This window comes from Ascaphus truei, unplaced genomic scaffold (assembly GCF_040206685.1).
Source record: "Ascaphus truei isolate aAscTru1 unplaced genomic scaffold, aAscTru1.hap1 HAP1_SCAFFOLD_1961, whole genome shotgun sequence".
Classification (NCBI taxonomy): Eukaryota; Metazoa; Chordata; class Amphibia; order Anura; family Ascaphidae; genus Ascaphus; species Ascaphus truei.
The window spans coordinates 33,636-56,327 of record NW_027454867.1 but is presented as its reverse complement, the minus strand read 5'-3'; the positions used below and the strand labels follow the sequence as shown (position 1 = coordinate 56,327).

General features: G+C 53.7%; 1 protein-coding gene across 3 annotated transcripts; it reads right to left on the bottom strand.

Annotated features, from left to right (window-relative positions):
- Window positions 1–942: 942 nt before the first annotated feature.
- On the bottom strand, window positions 943–22,462 carry LOC142477117 (integrin alpha-IIb-like). Of its 3 annotated transcripts, none has more exons than XM_075582169.1 (14): window positions 22,333–22,462; window positions 21,079–21,258; window positions 20,306–20,436; window positions 19,431–19,528; window positions 18,199–18,361; window positions 15,024–15,073; window positions 13,233–13,278; window positions 12,935–13,054; window positions 7,095–7,139; window positions 6,323–6,366; window positions 4,195–4,254; window positions 2,762–2,814; window positions 2,202–2,410; window positions 943–1,118 (listed from the first exon to the last, which is right to left on the bottom strand). In XM_075582169.1, exons 2-14 carry the CDS (start codon window positions 21,243–21,245, stop codon window positions 973–975), a joined length of 1,332 nt encoding a protein of 443 aa, XP_075438284.1. In that variant the 5' UTR covers window positions 21,246–21,258; window positions 22,333–22,462; the 3' UTR covers window positions 943–972. The 3 variants fall into 3 exon arrangements, with proteins under 3 accessions (XP_075438284.1, XP_075438283.1, XP_075438282.1); XM_075582168.1 differs by having other exon boundaries at window positions 21,079–21,270; window positions 22,333–22,461; XM_075582167.1 differs by lacking the exon at window positions 22,333–22,462 and having other exon boundaries at window positions 21,079–21,768.
- Between the last annotated feature and the right edge of the window lie 230 nt (window positions 22,463–22,692).

The window sequence follows — 22,692 nt, the reverse complement described above, 5'->3', positions numbered from 1 at the left end:
GTCGGGCGTGAGGAAAGCGGGTGTGCAGCAGCACGACAGGCTGGGCCCTGAGGGGGGGAGAGAGAGGGGGATGGGGAGGAGGAGGGAGAGAGAGGGGGGAGAGAGAGAGAGGGTGGGGGAGAGGGGAGAGAGGGTGGGGGAGAGGGGGGGAGAGGGAGAGAGAGGGGGGAAGAGAGATAGGGGGGAAGTGAGAGGGGGAGAGAGAGGGGATAAGGAGTGAGAGGGGGAAAGGGAGGAGAGAGACAGAGAGAGGCAGAGAGAGAAGGGTGGGAGGGGGAGAGAGGGAAAGGGGCGAGAGGAAGAGAGAGAGAGGGGGGAGGGGGAGGGAGAGAGAGGGGGGAGAGGGAGGGGGAGAGGGGTGAGGAGAGGAGGAGGGATAAAGAGGGGGGAAGGAGGGAGAGAGGGGGGAGGGAGAGAGGGGAAAGAGAAGGGTGGAGGCAGAGAAAGAGGTGGGGCAGGGGGGGACAGGGAGGGGGCAGGGAGAGAGAGGAAAGTTACTGGTACCTGGGACCTATACACACACAAATGTATACATACAGATACACACATATAAACACTGAGATTATATTATATATATATATATATATATATATATAGAAATGTAAATACAACTGTATGCTGATCTGCATGTCTTAGACAGGTCTGCAACCCCGCCTTTCCCCATTATCACCCAAGGCACACAGCACTTCCACTGCAGCAAGGGATTCTGGGAAATGACATGCAAATGAGCACACAGTGCCACTTTTTGCTTCAAAAACCATACATATACATACAGATTTATCTCACCTGAATACAAACACACTTTTCTGCTTCAATGCCCCAGACCAGCAGATCTTGAAGAGAAATACACAGGTATGAGGAAGGGTATCCCCCCCCCCAACCCCCTCCCCGGTGAGGCACTTCTGGAGGTTACACCCCCAGCCCATCTAATTTACCCTGGGTACCCGTTGCCGTCGATGTCTGTCCCTCCTCTCAGTGAAAAGCCAACCTTGACGGTGGTGGCAGGGGGCTCTCCAGGACCTGCGAAGGGTGGGGCAAAAGCCCCGTGCTGCCCCCCCTAAAAATATGCACGCAGCCGCTCCCATTTGTGCCTCCGAATGGAGACCCCACGGCCACGTCTGGAGAGAGAGAAGGGCAGGGGTGTGAGGTATTCCCAAGACCTGAAATTATAAGTCAACCGAATCATCATGTGTAGACCCCCTACTGAGTTTATAGAGGACCCTCTAGCGATGTAAGAAGAGGTGTTGGCAGCACAGAGAGGTAGTGATGTCCCCTCACCTAGAGGACCTTGTTTAATTCTGGAGACCACGTCCCCAGCAGGACATCAACACATTGGAGAAGGTCTACTGAACTGATGCGTGGTCTACAGCAGAAGACGTAACAGTAAAGACTGAAGGATTTCAACATGTCCATCTTGGAGAGAAAAGGGCTCAGGAAAGGCGGAAGGACCTCAGCATGTCCATCTTGGAGGAGAGAAGGTATTAGGAAAGGTGAATGACCTCAGCATGTCCCATCTTGGAGGAGAGAATGGATTAGGAAAGGCTGAAGGACCTCAACATTTCCATCTTGGAGGAGAGAAGGGATTAGGAAAGGCGGAAAGACCTCATCATGTACATCTTGGAGGAGAGAAGGGATTAGGAAAGGTGAATGACGTCAACATGTCCATCTTGGGGGAGAGAAGGGATCAAGAAAGGCTGAAAAAAGTCAGCATGTCCTTCTTGGGGGAGAGAAGGGATTAGGAAAGATGAATGACCTCAGCATGTCCATTTTGAAGGAGAGATGGGATTAGGAAAGGCTGAAGGACCTCAGCATGTCCATCTTGAGGAGAGGAGGTATCAGGAAAGGCTGAAGGACCTCAACATGTCCATCTTGGGGGAGAGAAGGGATTAGGAAAGGTGAATGGCCTCAGCATGTCCATCTTGACGGAGAGATGGGATTAGGAAAGGCGGAAGGACCTCAACATGTCCATCTTAGAGGAGACAAAGGATCAGGAAAGGCTGAAGGACATCAACATGTCCATCTTGGAGGAGAGAAGGGATCAGCAAAGGCTGAAGGGCCTCAACATGTCCATCTTGGAGGAGAGAAGGGATTAGGAAAGGTGGAAGAACCTCAACATGTCCAGTTTGGAGCTGAGAATGGAGAGGGTGGGATATGAGACTTTCACATGAACTCTGAATTGGTGTTAGAAGTGGGATTCTCACCAGGGAACCCATCCTGATCCAGGTCCCCCAGAGGAGCGATGGAGGCGCCGAACTGCCCATAGGCTCGGGATCCGCTCAGGATTTGGGGTTCGTCGTTGAAGCGGCCGACACGCCTCTGCAGGTAAACATAGACGCGCCCGACCTCCTGCAGCCTCCCACCCGTCCGCCACTCCATGAAGAGAGGGGCTCCCACCAGCACATCGTCCATCCTGCAGACACAGACCACATGATCCTCACCGGAGGGGAAGTTCTGGGGTGGTGGAGGGGGAAAGGCTGACCACCTTCGGAGACCCCCGGACCTCCGGAGACCGCACGAAACTCTGGAGTCCGCCCGGACCTCTGGAGACCCCCGGGCCTCCGGAGACAGCCCGGACCTCCTCTCTGCTTTACCAAACAGCCCCGGATACCCCCGCCAGCCAATACAGAACCCAGGAAGGTATATGCAGGTGTATATAGTGGGAGAGAGTATCTGCTCTGTGTGCTCTCCTCAATATGTACCTGTATGCACCGGTATAACATGCGTGTGCATGTATGTGGCCCGTGGGTCACTCAGAGCTTACCCGTCATTATTAACATCAGCGACCGCCACGGTGTGACCGAAATATGAGGCGACCTGCAGTGAAACAGGAGGTACACATGTGTACACTGCACATACACACGTGTACACTGCACATACACACGTGTACACTGCACATACACACGTGTACACTGCACATACACACGTGTACACTGCACATACACACGTGTACACTGCACATACACACACAAGCACACACACGTATACTGTATATACACACACACGTATACTGTACATTCACATAGCACAGGCAGATGCACACGTTTACTCTACATAAACACTGTACATACACACGTGTACTGTACATACACATAGCACAGGCAGATACACATGTGTACTGTACGTAGACACACATGTATACTGTACACACACACACACATACACACACGTATAATATACATACACCTAGCATAGGCAGATACACACATGTACACTGTACATACACACAGAAACACACACACGTATACTGTACATACAAACACACGTATACTGTACATACACACAGCACAGGCAGATACACACGTTTACTCTACATGGACACACATGTATACTCTACATACACATATACAGTAGCACAGCCAGATACACGCATATATACTGTACACACACACATGTATAATGTACATACACCTAGCACAGACAGATACACACATGTATACAGTAAACACAGACACAAACACACCATGACACATACATTGGCACATACACACAAACACACACAAACAGTGACACACACATACAGTGACACACACACATACACAATGACATACACACAGTGACACACGCACAGATACAGTGACACACACACACAGAGACAGACACACGTCATACACAGTGACTTACACACAGTGACACACACACACACACACACACAGACACAGTGACACACAGTGACACACAGACATATACACACATAGTGACACACATATCCACAGTGACACACACACACAGTGACACACACACACACACACACACACGCGACACACACTGACAAACACACAGTGACACACACAGACACAGTGACACACATACAGTGATACACACACAATGACACACACAGTCACACAGTGACACACAGTGACAAACACACACAGTGACACACAGTAACACACACAGTGACACACAATGACACACACAGTGACACACATACTGACACACACGCACACAGTGACACACGCACACAGTGACACACACACACAGTGACACACACACAGTGACACACACACAGTGACACACACACAGTGACACACAGTGACACACACAGTGACACACACACACAGTGACACACACACACACACACACACACACACAGTGACACACAGTGACACACACACACACAGTGACACACACAGTGACACACACACACAGTGACACACTCACAGTGACACACAGTGACACAGACACAGTGACACACACCTGCTCTCCGCTGAAGCTGTATAAATTAATGGTGTTCTTGATGGAGCTGTGAATTTCTACCTGTGACAGGGACACAAATAAGAAGGGGACACCCCCCTCCACTGTGCCCCCCTCCCCCGGGACACCCCCCTCCACTGTGCCCCCCTCCCCCGGGACCCCCCCCCCACTGTGCCCCCCTCCCCCGGGACACCCCCCTCCACTGTGCCCCCCTCCCCTTGGACACCCCCCCACTGTGCCCCCCTCCCCCGGGACACCCCCCTCCACTGTGCCCCCCTCCCCTGGGACACCCCCCCCCACTGTGCCCCCCTCCCCCCAGGACATCCCCCTCCACTGTGCCCCCCTCCACCAGGGACACCCCCCAGGACACCCCCCTCCACTTTGCCCCCCTCCCCCTGGGACACCCCCTGGGCCCCCTTCTCCACTGTGCCCCCCTCCCCCCAGGACACCCCCCTCCTTCACTGTGCCCCCTCCCCCAGGACACCCCCCTCCTGCACTGTGCCCCCCTCCCCCTGGGACACCCCCCTCCTTCACTGTGCCCCCTCCCCCAGGACACCCCCCTCCTGCACTGTGCCCCCCTCCCCCCAGGACACCCCCCTCCACTGTGCCCCCCTCCCCCTGGGACATCTCCCTCCACTGTGCCCCCCTCCCCCAGGGACACCCCCCTCCACTTTTCCCCCCTCCCCCCTGGGCCCCCTCCTGCACTGTGCCCCCCTCCCCCCAGGACATCCCCCTCCTGCACTGTGCCCCCCTCCCCCCAGTACAGCCCCCTCCACTGTGCCCCCCTCCCCCCGAGACATCCCCCTCCACTGTGCCCCCCTCCCCCCGGGACATCCCCCTCCACTGTGCCCCCCTCCCCCCGAGACATCCCCCTCCACTGTGCCCCCCTCCCCCCGGGACATCCCCCTCCACTGTGCCTCCCTCCCTCCCCCCGGGACACCCCCTGGGACACCCCCCTCCACTGTGCCCCCCTCCCCCGGGACACTCCCTGGGCCCCCTCCTCTGTGCCCCCTCCCCACGGGACACCCCCTGGGCCCCGTCCTCCCCCAGGACACCCCCTGGGCCCCCTCCTTCCCCAGGACACCCCCTGGGCCCCTCCTCCCCCAGGACACCCCCTGGGCCCCCTCCTCCCCCAGGACACCCCCTGGGCCCCCTCCTCCCCCAGGACACCCCCTGGGCCCCCTCCTCCCCCAGGACACCCCCTGGGCCCCCTCCTCCACTGTGCTCCCCCTCCCCCAGGACACCCCCTTGGGCCCCCTCCTCCCCCAGGACACTCCCTGGGCCCCCTCCTCCACTGTGCCCCCCATAACCCCAGAACATCCCCTGGGCCCCCTCCTCTACTGTGCCCCCCCTTCCCCAGGACACCCCTCACCCCACTGGGACCCCCCCTTGGCACGCCCTCTCCCCCTACCCCAGAACACCCCCTCCCCTCCTTAGGATAGCTCCCCTCTGGCCCCCCAACAAGATCCCCCTCTCCACCAGCTCACAAAAAAGGCTGAAATGCCTAGAAGGAATTAAGGAGTTAGTGATCTCACCCCCCCCCCAAATGCTCACAACCCCCTACTTCAATACTCACAACCCTCCCCAATACTCACAACCCTCCCCAATACTCACAACCCTGCCCACCCCCCTAATACTCACAACTCCCCTAATACTCACAACCCCCCAATACTCACACCCTCCCCAATACTCACAACCCTCCCCAATACTCACAAACCTCCCCACCCCCCTAAAACTCACAACTCCCCTAATACTCACAACCCCCCAATACTCACACCCTCCCCAATACTCACAACCCTCCCTGCCCACCAAATACTCAACCCCCCCTAATACTCACAACCCCAATACTCACAACCCTCCCTTCCCCCCTTAAACTCAACCCCCCCTAATACTCACAACACCCCAATACTCACAACCCTTCCCGCTCTGCCCCCCTAATACTCACAACCCTCACTAATACAACCCCCCAATACTCACAACCCTCCCCGTCCCCCCGTAATACTCACAACCCCCCATCCCAATACTAACAACACCCAATACTTACGACCCCCCACCTCAATACTCACAACCCTCCCCCCTAATACTCACAACCCTCCCCCCTAATACTCACAACCCCCCCTGGATTACTCACAAGCCCCAGTGTGCCGAGGTAATTTGGGCATCCAACAACATATTCTGCAAGAGAGACGTGAGACACTGTAACGGCTATCTGCCACCGACGGCTATCTGCCACCGACGGCTATCTGCCACAGACCGATGGCTATCTGCCACAGACCGACGGCTATCTGCCACAGACCGACGGCTATCTGCCACCGACCGACGGCTATCTGCCGCCGACGGCTATCTGCCGCCGACGGCTATCTGCCGCCGACGGCTATCTGTCGCCGACGGCTATCTGTCGCACACGGCTATCTGTCACCGACGGCTATCTGTCGCCGACGGCTATCTGTCGCCGACCGATGGCTATCTGCCACCGGCCGACGGCTATCTGTCGCCGATGGCTATCTGTCGCCCACGGCTATCTGTCACCGACCGACGTCTATCTGTCGCCCACGGCTATCTGCAACCGACGGCTATCTGTCAGCCACGGCTATCTGCCACCGACGGCTATCTGTCAGCCACGGCTATCTGTCACCGACAGCTATCTGTCACCGACGGCTATCTGTCACCGACGGCTATCTGTCACCGACGGCTATCTGTCACCGACGGCTATCTGTCACCGACGGCTATCTGTCACCGATGGCTATCTGTCACCGATGGCTATCACTCTCCGAGACACGGCTATCTGTCACCACGATGCACGGCTATCTCTCTCCAAGAGGAATGGCTATCCGACAACTATCTCTATATAAGGTCCCCCCCCCACCCCTGTGCCCCCCTGTGCCCCCCCTGTGCCCCCTTACCTGGGGTACTGTCCCCCGTAAACTCCCCAGTGGCCACTGAGAAACCTGGAGAGGGGGAGATAATGTCACGTCATGTACACAGTATATAGATACTCAGCATCGCTGTACAAGACAGCATGGTCACTTCAAAGCTAGGATCAATATACAGGGGTCAGTCCCTTCCTATAACCAGCACGAGCCAGTGACAGGGATGTGTTTAATGGGTTAAAGCAGGGGTGTGCAAATGGGGGGGCGCGAGATTTTCCTGTGGGGGCGCGAGATTTTCCTGGGGGGGGTGCGAGATTTCCTGGGGGGGGGGGTGAGATTTTCCTGGGGGGGGTGCGAGATTTTCCTGGGGGGGGGGGCGCGAGATTTTCCTGGGGGGGGCACGATATTTTCCTGGGGGGGCGAGAGATTTTCCTGGGGGGGGCGTGATTTTTTTCTGGGGGGGCGCGGGCGGTTGCCGAGGTCCCACACTCTTCCCCAAGGCAATTAAATTAAATGTGACGTCAGGTGACCCCGCGCCGCAAAACGAGGTAAGGGGGTCGCAAGCACCGGGGAGGGGGGTTAAGAAGGGGGGGTGCAAATCCAATAGTTGCACACCCCTAGGTTTAAGGGACAGTCCCACGTAGGGGCAAAGTGACCTAATGACAGGGGCGTGGTTAATGGGTTAAAGGGTCAGTCCAACGTAGGGGCAAAGTGACCTAATGACAGGGACGTGTTTAATGGGTTAAAGGGTCAGTCCCACGTAGGGGCAAAGTGACCTAATGACAGGGACGTGTTTAATGGGTTAAAGGGACAGTCCCACGTAGGGGCAAAGTGACCTAATGACAGGGACGTGTTTAATGGGTTAAAGGGTCAGTCCCACGTAGGGGCAAAGTGACCTAATGACCGGGATGTGTTTAATGGGTTAAAAGGGACAGTCCCACATAGGGGCAAAGTGACCTAATGACAGGGACGTGTTTAATGGGTTAAAGGGTCAGTCCCACATAGGGGCAAAGTGACCTAATGACAGGGGCGTGGTTAATGGGTTAAAGGGTCAGTCCCACGTAGGGGCAAAGTGACCTAATGACAGGGACGTGGTTAATGGGTTAAAGGGTCAGTCCCACGTAGGGGCAAAGTGACCTAATGCCGGGGCGTGGTTAATGGGTTAAAGGGTCAGTCCCACGTAGGGGCAAAGTGACCTAATGACAGGGACGTGGTTAATGGGTTAAAGGGACAGTCCCACGTAGGGGCAAAGTGGCCTAATGACAGGGACGTGTGTAATGGGTTAAAGGGTCAGTCCCACGTAGGGGCAAAGTGACCTAATGACAGGGACGTGTGTAATGGGTTAAAGGGTCAGTCCCACGTAGGGGCAAAGTGACCTAATGACAGGGACGTGTGTAATGGGTTAAAGGGTCAGTCCCACGTAGGGGCAAAGTGACCTAATGACAGGGACGTGTTTAATGGGTTAAAGGGTCAGTCCCACGTAGGGGCAAAGTGACCTAATGACAGGGACGTGTTAATGGGTTAAAGGGTCAGTCCCACGTAGGAGCAAAGTGACCTAATGACAGGGACGTGTTAATGGGTTAAAGGATCAGTCCCACGTAGGGGCAAAGTGACGTAATGACAGGGACGTGTGTAATGGGTTAAAGGGTCAGTCCTACGTACTGTAGGGGCAAAGTGACCTAATGACAGGGACGTGTTAATGGGTTAAAGGGTCAGTCCCACGTAGGGGCAAAGTGACCTAATGACAGGGACGTGTTAATGGGTTAAAGGGTCAGTCCCACGTAGGGGCAAAGTGACCTAATGACAGGGACGTGTGTAATGGATAAAGGGTCAGTCCCACGTAGGGGCAAAGTGACCTAATGACAGGGACGTGTGTAATGGATAAAGGGTCAGTCCCACGTAGGGGCAACGTGACCTAATGACAGGGACGTGTTAATGGGTTAAAGGGTCAGTCCCACGTAGGGGCAAAGTGACCTAATGACAGGGACATGTTAATGGGTTAAAGGGACAGTCCCACGTAGGGGCAAAGTGACCTAATGACAGGGACATGTGTAATGGGTTAAAGGGTCAGTCCCACGTAGGGGCAAAGTGACCTAATGACAGGGATGTGTGTAATGGGTTAAAGGGTCAGTCCCACGTAGGGGCAAAGTGACCTAATGACAGAGACGTGTTTAATGGGTTAAAGGGTCAGTACCACGTAGGGGCAAAGTGACCTAATGACAGGGACGTGTTTAATGGGTTAAAGGGTCAGTCCCACGTAGGGGCAAAGTGACCTAATGACAGGGACGTGTTTAATGGGTTAAAGGGTCAGTCCCACGTAGGGGGGACGTGTTTAATGGGATAAAGGGACAGTCCCACGTGGGGGCAAAGTGACCTAATGACAGGGACGTGTTTAATGGGATAAAGGGACAGTCCCACGTAGGGGCAAAGTGACCTAATGACAGGGTCGTGTTTAATGGATAAAGGGGCAGTCCCACGTAGGGACAAAGTGACCTAATGACAGGGATGTGTTTAATGGGTTAAAGGGACAGTCCCACGTAGGGGCAAAGTGACCTAATGACAGGGACATGTTTAATGGGTTAAAGGGTCAGTCCCACGTAGGGGCAAAGTGATCTAATGACAGGGACGTGTTTAATGGGTTAAAGGGTCAGTCCCACGTAGGGGCAAAGTGACCTAATGACAGGGACGTGTTTAATGGGTTAAAGGGTCAGTCCCACGTAGGGGCAAAGTGACCTAATGACAGGGATGTGTTTAATGGGTTTAAGGGACAGTCCCACGTAGGGGCAAAGTGACCTAATGACAGGGGCGTGGTTAATGGGTTAAAGGGTCAGTCCAACGTAGGGGCAAAGTGACCTAATGACAGGGACGTATTTAAGGGGTTAAAGGGTCAGTCCCACGTAGGGGCAAAGTGACCTAATGACCGGGATGTGTTTAATGGGTTAAAAGGGACAGTCCCACATAGGGGCAAAGTGACCTAATGACAGGGACGTGTTTAATGGGTTAAAGGGTCAGTCCCACATAGGGGCAAAGTGACCTAATGACAGGGGCGTGGTTAATGGGTTAAAGGGTCAGTCCCACGTAGGGGCAAAGTGACCTAATGACAGGGACGTGGTTAATGGGTTAAAGGGTCAGTCCCACGTAGGGGCAAAGTGACCTAATGACAGGGGCGTGGTTAATGGGTTAAAGGGTCAGTCCCACGTAGGGGCAAAGTGACCTAATGACAGGGACGTGGTTAATGGGTTAAAGGGACAGTCCCACGTAGGGGCAAAGTGGCCTAATGACAGGGACGTGTGTAATGGGTTAAAGGGTCAGTCCCACGTAGGGGCAAAGTGACCTAATGACAGGGACGTGTGTAATGGGTTAAAGGGTCAGTCCCACGTAGGGGCAAAGTGACCTAATGACAGGGACGTGTGTAATGGGTTAAAGGGTCAGTCCCACGTAGGGGCAAAGTGACCTAATGACAGGGACGTGTTTAATGGGTTAAAGGGTCAGTCCCACGTAGGGGCAAAGTGACCTAATGACAGGGACGTGTTAATGGGTTAAAGGGTCAGTCCCACGTAGGAGCAAAGTGACCTAATGACAGGGACGTGTTAATGGGTTAAAGGATCAGTCCCACGTAGGGGCAAAGTGACGTAATGACAGGGACGTGTGTAATGGGTTAAAGGGTCAGTCCTACGTAGGGGCAAAGTGACCTAATGACAGGGACGTGTTAATGGGTTAAAGGGTCAGTCCCACGTAGGGGCAAAGTGACCTAATGACAGGGACGTGTTAATGGGTTAAAGGGTCAGTCCCACGTAGGGGCAAAGTGACCTAATGACAGGGACGTGTGTAATGGATAAAGGGTCAGTCCCACGTAGGGGCAAAGTGACCTAATGACAGGGACGTGTGTAATGGATAAAGGGTCAGTCCCACGTAGGGGCAACGTGACCTAATGACAGGGACGTGTTAATGGGTTAAAGGGTCAGTCCCACGTAGGGGCAAAGTGACCTAATGACAGGGACATGTTAATGGGTTAAAGGGACAGTCCCACGTAGGGGCAAAGTGACCTAATGACAGGGACATGTGTAATGGGTTAAAGGGTCAGTCCCACGTAGGGGCAAAGTGACCTAATGACAGGGATGTGTGTAATGGGTTAAAGGGTCAGTCCCACGTAGGGGCAAAGTGACCTAATGACAGAGACGTGTTTAATGGGTTAAAGGGTCAGTACCACGTAGGGGCAAAGTGACCTAATGACAGGGACGTGTTTAATGGGTTAAAGGGTCAGTCCCACGTAGGGGCAAAGTGACCTAATGACAGGGACGTGTTTAATGGGTTAAAGGGTCAGTCCCACGTAGGGGGGACGTGTTTAATGGGATAAAGGGACAGTCCCACGTGGGGGCAAAGTGACCTAATGACAGGGACGTGTTTAATGGGATAAAGGGACAGTCCCACGTAGGGGCAAAGTGACCTAATGACAGGGTCGTGTTTAATGGATAAAGGGGCAGTCCCACGTAGGGACAAAGTGACCTAATGACAGGGATGTGTTTAATGGGTTAAAGGGACAGTCCCACGTAGGGGCAAAGTGACCTAATGACAGGGACATGTTTAATGGGTTAAAGGGTCAGTCCCACGTAGGGGCAAAGTGATCTAATGACAGGGACGTGTTTAATGGGTTAAAGGGTCAGTCCCACGTAGGGGCAAAGTGACCTAATGACAGGGACGTGTTTAATGGGTTAAAGGGTCAGTCCCACGTAGGGGCAAAGTGACCTAATGACAGGGATGTGTTTAATGGGTTAAAGGGACAGTCCCACGTAGGGGCAAAGTGACCTAATGACAGGGACGTGTTTAATGGGTTAAAGGGTCAGTCCCACGTAGGGGCAAAGTGACCTAATGACAGGGACGTGTTTAATGGGTTAAAGGGTCAGTCCCACGTAGGGGCAAAGTGACCTAATGACAGGGACGTGTGTAATGGGTTAAAGGGTCAGTCCCACGTAGGGGCAAAGTGACCTAATGACAGGGACGTGTTTAATGGGTTAAAGGGACAGTTCCACGTAGGGGCAAAGTGACCTAATGACAGGGATGTGTTTAATGGGTTAAAGGGACAGTCCCACGTAGGGGCAAAGTGACCTAATGACAGGGACGTGTTTAATGGGTTAAAGGGTCAGTCCCACGTAGGGGCAAAGTGATCTAATGACAGGGACGTGTTTAATGGGTTAAAGGGTCAGTCCCACGTAGGGGCAAAGTGACCTAATGACAGGGACGTGTTTAATGGGTTAAAGGGTCAGTCCCACGTAGGGGCAAAGTGACCTAATGACAGGGACGTGTTTAATGGGTTAAAGGGACAGTCCCACGTAGGGGCAACGTGACCTAATGACAGGGACGTGTTTAATGGGTTAAAGGGTCAGTCCCACGTAGGGGCAAAGTGACCTAATGACAGGGACGTGTTTAATGGGTTAAAGGGTCAGTCCCACGTAGGGGCAAAGTGACCTAATGACAGGGACGTGTGTAATGGGTTAAAGGGTCAGTCCCACGTAGGGGCAAAGTGACCTAATGACAGGGACGTGTTTAATGGGTTAAAGGGTCAGTCCGACGTAGGGGCAAAGTGACCTAATTACAGGGACGTGTGTAATGGGTTAAAGGGTCAGTCCCACGTAGGGGCAAAGTGACCTAATGACAGGGACGTGTTTAATGGGTTAAAGGGACAGTTCCACGTAGGGGCAAAGTGACCTAATGACTGGGGCGTGTGTAATGGATAAAGCGTCAGTCCCACGTAGGGGCAAAGTGACCTAATGACTGGGGCGTGTGTAATGGATAAAGCGTCAGTCCCACGTAGGGGCAAAGTGACCTAATGACTGGGGCGTGTGTAATGGATAAAGCGTCAGTCCCACGGCTACCTCTGTACGCGTCGTCGTACTTGGCTTGCACCTCGGCGGATAGCTGCAGGTTGGGGTAGCTCCGGAGGAGGCTGTGGGAGGCGCTCGGGATACTGGACATCTTGATGGCAGTAAATAGTCCTAGAGGTGGGGGGAGGATGGGGAGAGAGAGGGGTCAGGGGGTCGGATAGGTTTGTGGGGGGGTCACTGAGCGGTCTTTTGCATCCAGCGCCGCTTTGCAGCGTCCGAGACCCGGTGCGCTGGGGGAGGAGGGGGGGGGGATTTCCCCCTGCGATGGCTGCACGCGGCAAATACTCACCGGAAAAGAAGTACCCCCCGGGACCCCCGGCCAGCAGCGTCCCGTCCTGCAAGAGAGCTGTGTATAAGAGAAGCCCCCCGCCTCTGTGCTGTGTATGAGAAGCCCCCCGCCTCTGTGCTGTATATAAGAGAAGCCCCCGCCTCTGTGCTGTGTATAAGAGAAGCCCCCGCCTCTGTGCTGTGTATAAGAGAAGCCCCCCGCCTCTGTGCTGTGTATAAGAGAAGCCCCCCGCCTCTGTGCTGTGTATAAGAGAAGCCCCCCGCCTCTGTGCTGTGTATAAGAGAAGCCCCCCGCCTCTGTGCTGTGTATAAGAGAAGCCCCCCGCCTCTGTGCTGTGTATAAGAGAAGCCCCCACCTCTGTGCTGTGTATAAGAGAAGCCCCCCCGCCTCTGTGCTGTGTATAAGAGAAGCCCCCCGCCTCTGTGCTGTGTATAACAGAAGCCCCCCGCCTTTGTGCTGTGTAAGAGAAGCCCCCGTCTCTGTGCTGTGTATAAGAGAAGCCCCCCGCCTCTGTGCTGTGTATAAGAGAAGCCCCCCGCCTCTATGCTGTGTATAAGAGAAGCCCCCCTCTGCACTCTGTGTATAAGAGAAGTCCCCCGCCCACCTCAGTGCTGTATATAAGTGAAGCCCCCCACCTCTGTGCTGTGTATAAGAGAAGCCCTCCATCTCTGTGCTGTGTATAAGAGAAGCCCCCCTCTGCACTCTGTGTATAAGAGAAGTCCCCCCGTCTCTGTGCTGTGTATAACAGAAGCCCCCGCCTCTGTGCTGTGTATAAGAGAAGCCCCCCGCTTCTGTGCTGTGTATAAGAGAAGCCCCCCGCTTCTGTGCTGTGTATAAGAGAAGCCCCCGCCTCTGTGCTGTGTATAAGAGAAGCCCCCCGTCTTTGTGCTGTGTATAAGAGAAGCCCCCGCCTCTGTGCTGTGTATAAGAGAAGCCCCCCTCTGCACTCTGTGTATAAGAGAAGTCCCCCTCCCACCTCTGTGCTGTATATAAGAGAAGCCCCCCGCCTCTGTGCTGTGTATAAGAGAAGCCCCCCACCTCTGTGCTGTGTATAAGAGAAGCCCCCCTCTGCACTTTGTGTATAAGAGAAGTCCCCCCCGTCTCTGTGCTGTGTATAACAGAAGCCCCCCCCGCCTCTGTGCTGTGTATAAGAGAAGCCCCCCGTCTCTGTACTGTGTATAAGAGAAGCCCCCCGCCTCTGTGCTGTGTTTAAGAGAAGCCCCCCGCCTCTGTGCTGTGTATAAGAGAAGCCCCCGCTTCTGTGCTGTGTATAACAAGCCCCCCCGCCTCTGTGCTGTGTATAAGAGAAGCCCCCCGCCTCTGTGCTGTGTATAACAGAAGCCCCCGCCTCTGTGCTGTGTATAACAGAAGCCCCCGCTTCTGTGCTGTGTATAACAGAAGCCCCCCGCCTCTGTGCTGTATATAAGAGAAGCCCCCCGCTTCTGTGCTGTGTATAAGAGAAGCCCCCGCTTCTGTGCTGTGTATAACAGAAGCCCCCACCGCCTCTGTGCTGTGTATAAGAGAAGCCCCCTGCCTCTGTGCTGTGTATAAGAGAAGCCCCCGCCTCTGTGCTGTGTATAAGAGAAGCCCCCCGTCTCTGTGCTGTGTATAAGAGAAGCCCCCCTCTTCACTCTATGTATAAGAGAAGCCCCCCCCCCTCTGCACTCTGTGTATAAGAGAAGCCCCCCGCCTCTGTGCTGTGTATAACAGAAGCCCCCGCCTCTGTGCTGTGTATAACAGAAGCCCCCGCCTCTGTGCTGTGTATAAGAGAAGCCCCCCTCACATACTCACACTTGCTATGTCCGTACTAAATCCAATCTCGCAGTATCTCTTGTCATATACTGCAGATAAATGGAAACATGTTCAAAACGTCTGTGTGTCCCCCCACCCCCCCAATATAGGCACAATACAAGGAGCTTTCACAAGAACTATTCATCCCACGGGCAGTACTAAGGACACAGGGGGCATCCCTTAAGGTCGGAGGAAAGGAGATTTCACCAGCAACAAAGGAAAGGGATCTTTACAGTAAGGGCAGTTACATTGCGGGATTCATTCCCCATGGAGACTGTGAGGGCAGATACAGGAGATATGAGTAAGGAAAGGGATCTTTACAGTAAGGGCACTTACAGTGCGGGATTCATTCCCCATGGAGACTGTGAGGGCAGATACAGGAGATATGTGTAAGGAAAGGGATCTTTACAGTAAGGGCAGTTACAGTGCGGGACTCATTCCCCATGGAGACAGTGAGGGCAGATACAGGAGATATGTGTAAGGAAAGGGATCTTTACAGTAAGGGCAGTTCCAGTGCGGGATTCATTCCCCATGGAGACTGTGAGGGCAGATACAGGAGATATGTGTAAGGAAAGGGATCTTTACAGTAAGGGCAGTTACAGTGCGGGACTCATTCCCCATGGAGACTGTGAGGGCAGATACAGGAGATATGTGTAAGGAAAGGGATCTTTACAGTAAGGGCAGTTACAGTGCGGGACACATTCCCCATGGAGACTGTGAGGGCAGATACTGGAGATGTGTGTAAGGAAAGGGATCTTTACAGTAAGGGCAGTTACAGTGCGGGACACATTCCCCATGGAGACTGTGAGGGCAGATACAGGAGATGTGTGTAAGGAAAGGAATCTTTACTGTAAGGGCAGTTACAGTGTGGGTCACATTCACCATGGAGACTGTGAGGGCAGATACTGGAGATGTGTGTAAGGAAAGAGATCTTTACAGTAAGGGCAGTTCCAGTGCGGGATTCATTCCCCATGGAGACTGTCAGGGCAGATACAGGAGATATGTGTAAGGAAAGGGATCTTTACAGTAAGGGCAGTTACAGTGCGGGATTCATTCCCCATGGAGACTGTGAGGGCAGATACAGGAGATATGTGTAAGGAAAGGGATCTTTACAGTAAGGGCAGTTACAGCGCGGGATTCATTCCCCATGGAGACTGTCAGGGCAGATACAGGAGATATGTGTAAGGAAAGGGATCTTTACAGTAAGGGCAGTTACAGTGCGGGACTCATTCCCCATGGAGACTGTGAGGGCAGATACAGGAGATATGTGTAAGGAATAGGATCTTTACAGTAAGGGCAGTTACAGTGCGGGACTCATTCCCCATGGAGACTGTGAGGGCAGATACAGGAGATATGTGTAAGGAATAGGATCTTTACAGTAAGGGCAGTTACAGTGCGGGACTCATTCCCCATGGAGACTGTGAGGGCAGATACAGGAGATATGTGTAAGGAAAGGGATCTTTACAGTAAGGGCAGTTACAGTGCGGGATTCATTCCCCATGGAGACTGTCAGGGCAGATACAGGAGATATGTGTAAGGAAAGGGATCTTTACAGTAAGGGCAGTTACAGTGCAGGATTCATTCCCCATGGAGACTGTCAGGGCAGATACAGGAGATATGTGTAAGGAAAGGGATCTTTACAGTAAGGGCAGTTACAGTGCGGGATTCACTCCCCATGGAGACGGTGAGGGCAGATACAGGAGATATGTGTAAGGAAAGGGATCTTTACAGTAAGGGCAGTTACAGCGCGGGATTCATTCCCCATGGAGACGGTGAGGGCAGATACAGGAGATATGTGTAAGGAAAGGGATCTTTACAGTAAGGGCAGTTACAGCGCGGGATTCATTCCCCATGGAGACGGTGAGGGCAGATACAGGAGATATGTGTAAGGAATAGGATCTTTACAGTAAGGGCAGTTACAGTGCGGGACTCATTCCCCATGGAGACTGTGAGGGCAGATACAGGAGATATGTGTAAGGAAAGGTTGGACCCCTTGTTAGACAGGAAAGGTATACAGGGATATACCTAATAAGTAACATGGGAAGGATGGTGACCCAGGGAGAAAGCTGACGGCCATTACTGGGGTCAGGAAGGAATATATTCCCCCTTATGAGACAGCATTGGATAATGTGTCACTGGGGCTGTGTGTTTGCCTTCCTCTGAGCCACCGTACTGTCATTACACATATAGGGTAACGTATCTGTAAATGTAACATGGGTTGAACTTGATGGACATATAGCTCACAACGCCATGTTCTCAAAATAACGACCGGTCGTTCTGCTCCCTGAGTTTAGCGAGTATCCCCCACAGCGAATGATGTGCAAAAACAACGGTCGCTCGTGACCTCATTAGCGTGGGCGCAATGCTGCGTGACGCTAGCCCTGCCTGGCGTTGGCGGCACATAACACGGCGTTACCCCGGTCTCACCCCAAAGGCGAGACTGCTAGGGACGTTCGGATCCCATAGGTCTCAAGCAAGTCACCCACTGAGTGTTCTACCTGGGAGGCTGTGTGTCTGGTGACATCATAATGCACACAGCCTGGTGGCAGATAAGGAGAGTCGGAGAGATATAAAGGTTACACAGAAAGCAGACGCAGAGAGAGGGAGAGAGGAAGTCAGGCGGCGCGGGAGGAGAAAGTAAGAACGCGGGAGGAGAGAGAGAGGCGGGAAGAATTGGGGACATGATAATGCACACAGCCTGGTGGCAGATAAGGAGACTCGGAGAGCTGTAAAGGTTACACAGAAACACAGGCAGAGGAAGAAAGAGGAAGTCAGGCGGCGAGTGAGGAGAGAGTAAGAACGCGGGAGGAGGAGGAGGAGAGAGAGGCGGGAAGAATTGGGGACATGATAATGCACACAGCCTGGTGGCAGATAAGGAGACTTGGAGAGCTGTAAAGGTTACACAGAAAGCAGAGGAAAGTTATGGGAGGGAGAAAATGGGGGGGGGGGGGGGGAGACACGGGGAGAGAGGAGGAGAGAAGGGATGAGGTTGGGTTCTTCAGCTAGTTTATTAGAAGCGCAAATTTAAAGGAGACTTCCGTGCCCAAAAGAAGCCGCTAAGAGACGTCAGGGCGAGTCGCCCAGGGAGAGCGGACGCTGGGATTCAATACACCCACTTCAAAGACCTGTACGTCCCTTAGGCCGGGGGGGGGGGGGAGGGGGTCGGGGTACGTACAATACGACGAGCTATTGTAATGGTTCTCCGTTTTCATGTCCCGGCAGGGAGCGAAGTCGCGGACCTTCTGCTGCTCGCTAGTGATGTAACAGGCGCCCGTAGGGGTGAGACCAGACCCCTGCCCCGAGTCGGTGAAAATCCAGTGCTGTAACGGGGCGCAGGCCTGCGTGACAGGGAGGAGAGGGGTTACAGGGCCAGTGCCACGTAGGGGCAAAGTGACCTAATGACAGGGACGTGTTTAATGGGTTAAAGGGTCAGTCCCACGTAGGGGCAAAGTGACCTAATGACAGGGACGTGTTTAATGGGTTAAAGGGTCAGTCCCACGTAGGGGCAAAGTGACCTAATGACAGGGACGTGTTTAATGGGTTAAAGGGACAGTCCCACGTAGGGGCAAAGTGACCTAATGACAGGGGCGTGTTTAATGGGTTAAAGGGTCAGTCCCACGTAGGGGCAAAGTGACCTAATGACAGGGGCGTGTTTAATGGGTTAAAGGGTCAGTCCCACGTAGGGGCAAAGTGACCTAATGACAGGGACGTGTTTAATGGGTTAAAGGGTCAGTCCCACGTAGGGGCAAAGTGACCTAATGACAGGGACGTGTTTAATGGGTTAAAGGGACAGTCCCACGTAGGGGCAAAGTGACCTAATGACAGGGGCGTGTTTAATGGGTTAAAGGGTCAGTCCCACGTAGGGGCAAAGTGACCTAATGACAGGGGCGTGTTTAATGGGTTAAAGGGTCAGTCCCACGTAGGGACAAAGTGACCTAGTGACAGGGGCGTGTTTAATGGGTTAAAGGGTCAGTCCCACGTAGGAGCAAAGTGACCTAATGACAGGGACGTGTTTAATGGGTTAATGGGACAGTCCCACGTAGGAGCAAAGTGACCTAATGACAGGGACGTGTTTAATGGGTTAAAGGGTCAGTCCCACGTAGGAGCAAAGTGACCTAATGACGGGGACGTGTGTAATGGGTTAAAGGGTCAGTCCCACGTAGGGGCAAAGTGACCTAATGACGGGGACGTGTGTAATGGGTTAAAGGGTCAGTCCCACGTAGGGGCAAAGTGACGCACAGTTAATGATTGATTTGAATCCCCCTTCCCGCCCCTTTGCTGTTTTTAACTTGGGAAGCAAATAAGGGAAAACTTTAGGGCGAGTGTAGAATCTTCACTGCAGATGGGTCTGACGGGGTTAGCACTGCTTGGTAGATCTAGCCCTAGGAGAATATTTTGAGTCTGTACCACAATATCTGTTTTCCAGGCTCTGACTGACGCCCCGAACCACTGGTGGGACTTAGATATTGTCGTCGTGTGCGTTTCACCGACCACCGTCTGATCTCCTGAAAAAGGAGACAGGGGGAGATAGAGGGGGGGAGTTAGGGAGAGAGAGTGGGGGGGGGGGGGCAGAGAGAGGGGGGGACAGATGGGGGAGAAAGAGAGAGGGGGTGGAGAGAGAGGGGGAAGAGAGGGGAAGGAGAGAGAGGGGGGAAGGAGAGAGAGGGGAAGGAGAGAGAGGGGGGAAGGAGAGAGGGGAAGGAGAGAGAGGGGGGAAGGAGAGAGAGGGGAAGGAGAGAGAGGGGGGAAGGAGAGAGAGGGGGGAAGGAGAGAGAGAGAGGGGGAGAAAGAGTGAGGGAGGGAGAGAGAGGGGGAGAGGGATAGACAGAGGATGGGGAAGGAGAGGGGGAGACAGAAAAGGGGAGAAAGAGAGAGGGGGAAAGAGAAGGAGAGAGAGTGGGAGAAAGGGGGTGGAAGAAAGAAGGGGAGAGAGGTGGGGGAGAGGGGGTGAGATAGAGAGGGGGTGAGATAGAGGTGGGGAGAGACAGAGAGGGAAAGAGAGAGAGGATGGGATAGAGAGAGGGGGGGAGAGAATGGGGGGGAGGAGAGAGAAGGGGAGAAGAGAGGGATAGGGGAGAGGGAGGGAGGGAGAGAGGGAGAGAAAGATCCACAAGTGGATCCATATGACACATCCCCACCTACCCACACAGACCCCAGTCACCATAACCCCAGGTGTCCTCTCCATTACAGGACCAAGGGCCACTAAAGCACTGCAGGTCTACCTTCCCATCCCAACCCACCCCCCGACTGCAACCTGCTCACCACCCAACCCACAGCCTCACCTGTTCCATCAAACGGGACGTCTGTGCAGCTACCGCCCCTAGACCTCCAGGGGCACAGGAAGACACCGCCACCCTCCGTGACACCCGGCTGGGACGTCTGCAGTTTGGGAGCACCGACCACGATGTTCATCCTGGGGGCGGGGTACAGAAGGTTACCATTCCCCAAATGACGTCAAGTGACCCCGTAAAATCTGTTCTAACAGCGCAGAGACCCCCCCAATATTGTATCAACGCAGACCCTCAATCTAATCTCGGGCTCGGTTTCGTGAATAGTGGCCCGTCTTAGTGGATTGGACGTTCTTCTTGATTGTGTCCTGTGGAGTCGTACCACCATCTAGGAAGTTCGGAAGAGGAGAATGCCCCCCCACCCCCCACTTCTCCTGGAAGGACCTCTCTCTACGTATAGTACAACCTTGCTCTCACTCTACACGGAAGTTCGGTCGTACTACAACAGCCCCCTTCCTTGTCCCTTATTCCCCTTTCCCGCCTCCGGTGATGCCCCTCACCTTTACCCTGCTCCATCATACTCGAGCCCTCCATCCACCCTCATATGCCAACCACTTTAAAGAAGGTTCGCCCAGCACCCTCCGGGGGACCCTACGGTTAAAACCATGTTGAGTGGCCTTATACCCTTCACCTATCCTGGGGTCATCCCTCTCCCATTCCTTCTCTGATCGTAGACCTCGTTACCCATTGTTTCATGAAGGTGTATGTATTCTCTGTTTGGTTCTTGTCCTTGTGTTGGAAGGAAACCAGAAGTGTAATGTACTTGCCCTCCATTGGCAGCCTGGTAGAAGTCCAAAGAAAACCCAAAGTAGCTGCCATTGGGTCCAGAGAAGACTGTGGGGTTCTTTTCATCCAGGTTCAGAGCCTGAGCGGATACGGGCAGCAGAAGAAGAAGCAGCCACTGTCCCATGGTCAGAGTCGGGGGATAGACCATCCTGGTGTTACTGCTAAAGAGCGTTCTGCATGGAGAAGATCACGTAGGGGAAAACACTCTCTCCCTACCCACCCTCTCTGATAAAACCTATCCACTATCCTTTGGTCTCCGTCCTTTCTCCACGACGCTATACATCTTGTCCTCCTTTACCCTCAACACCAACCATTCTTGAACATCCACCCCTCCTTTTCTCACCAACGCTACCCACCCCTGTCCTTGCTCCTCTACCTCCAACACTAACCACTTTTGACTCCCCTCCCTCTCCCACCAACCCTGCCCACTTTGCTCAAGTCTTTCCACAACAATATCCTCCACTATCCTTTCTCCTCCAAATACATCTCCACCTCCTTTTCTCTGCTCCCTTTATGTCCAACACTACCTTACCCTCCTCCCCTACCTCTCCACCCCAAATATCCACAACACACTACCCACTCCTGTCCTTTCTCCACAATACTACCAACCCCCTTCTCCTCTCCTTCCCTCACTACCCTCCTGATACCACTTTCCTCTACCTTTTCAAACAACAATACTCTACCTTCCTCCCCTACTTCTCCCCCAACACCACTCACCAGTCCTTCCTCCTCTACCTTTACTTCCAACACTACTCACTCCTGTCCATCCTCCAACTCTACCCACCCTTCTCCTCTCCCTCCGACACTACCCAACTCTGTCCTTCCTCCACAACACTACCCACCCCCTTCTCCTCTCCCTCCAACACTACCCAACTCTGTCCTTCCTCCACAACACTACCCACCCCCTTCTCCTCTCCCTCCGACACTACACAACTCTGTCCTTCCTCCACAACACTACCCACTCCCCTTCTCCTCTAACTCCAACAATACCCAACTCTATCCTCCACACTCCCCACTTTCCTTCTCATCTCCCTCCAACACTATAAAACTCTATCCTTCCTCCACAACACTACCGACACCCTTCTCCTCTCCCTCCAACCCTATCCAACTTTGTCCTTCCTCCACAACACTACCCACTCCTCTTCTCCATTCCCTCCAACACTACCCTCCCGATACCACCTTAATCTCCCTTTTCAACCAGTACAACCCACCTCTCTCCTATCCACTCGACTCACCTCTTATTTCTCTCTCCACCAAACCAGCGCCCACGTCTCTCCTTCCTCCTCTTCCTCAAACACTCCCTGCTTTAGCTCAGACCCTCTCCCCCTCCCACTACCCTCCTTCGAGCTTCCTTTCCTCTCTCCAACATCATCCACAGACCTGCCAATCACCCTCTGCTACATCTTTGGAACGGAAGCCGTAGACAAACCACGTCGTTATCATTGGCGCCCAGCGCTGGCGATTAAGAGGAAGTTGGACACTCACGGTCGGTGCTGGGACCGTCCAGAGACGCGCGAAGTAGGGAGGTCCAACAGTTAAAGCACCGAACTCCAGACAGCTTCATTAACGCCTTGTAGACAGAGTTGCAATACACA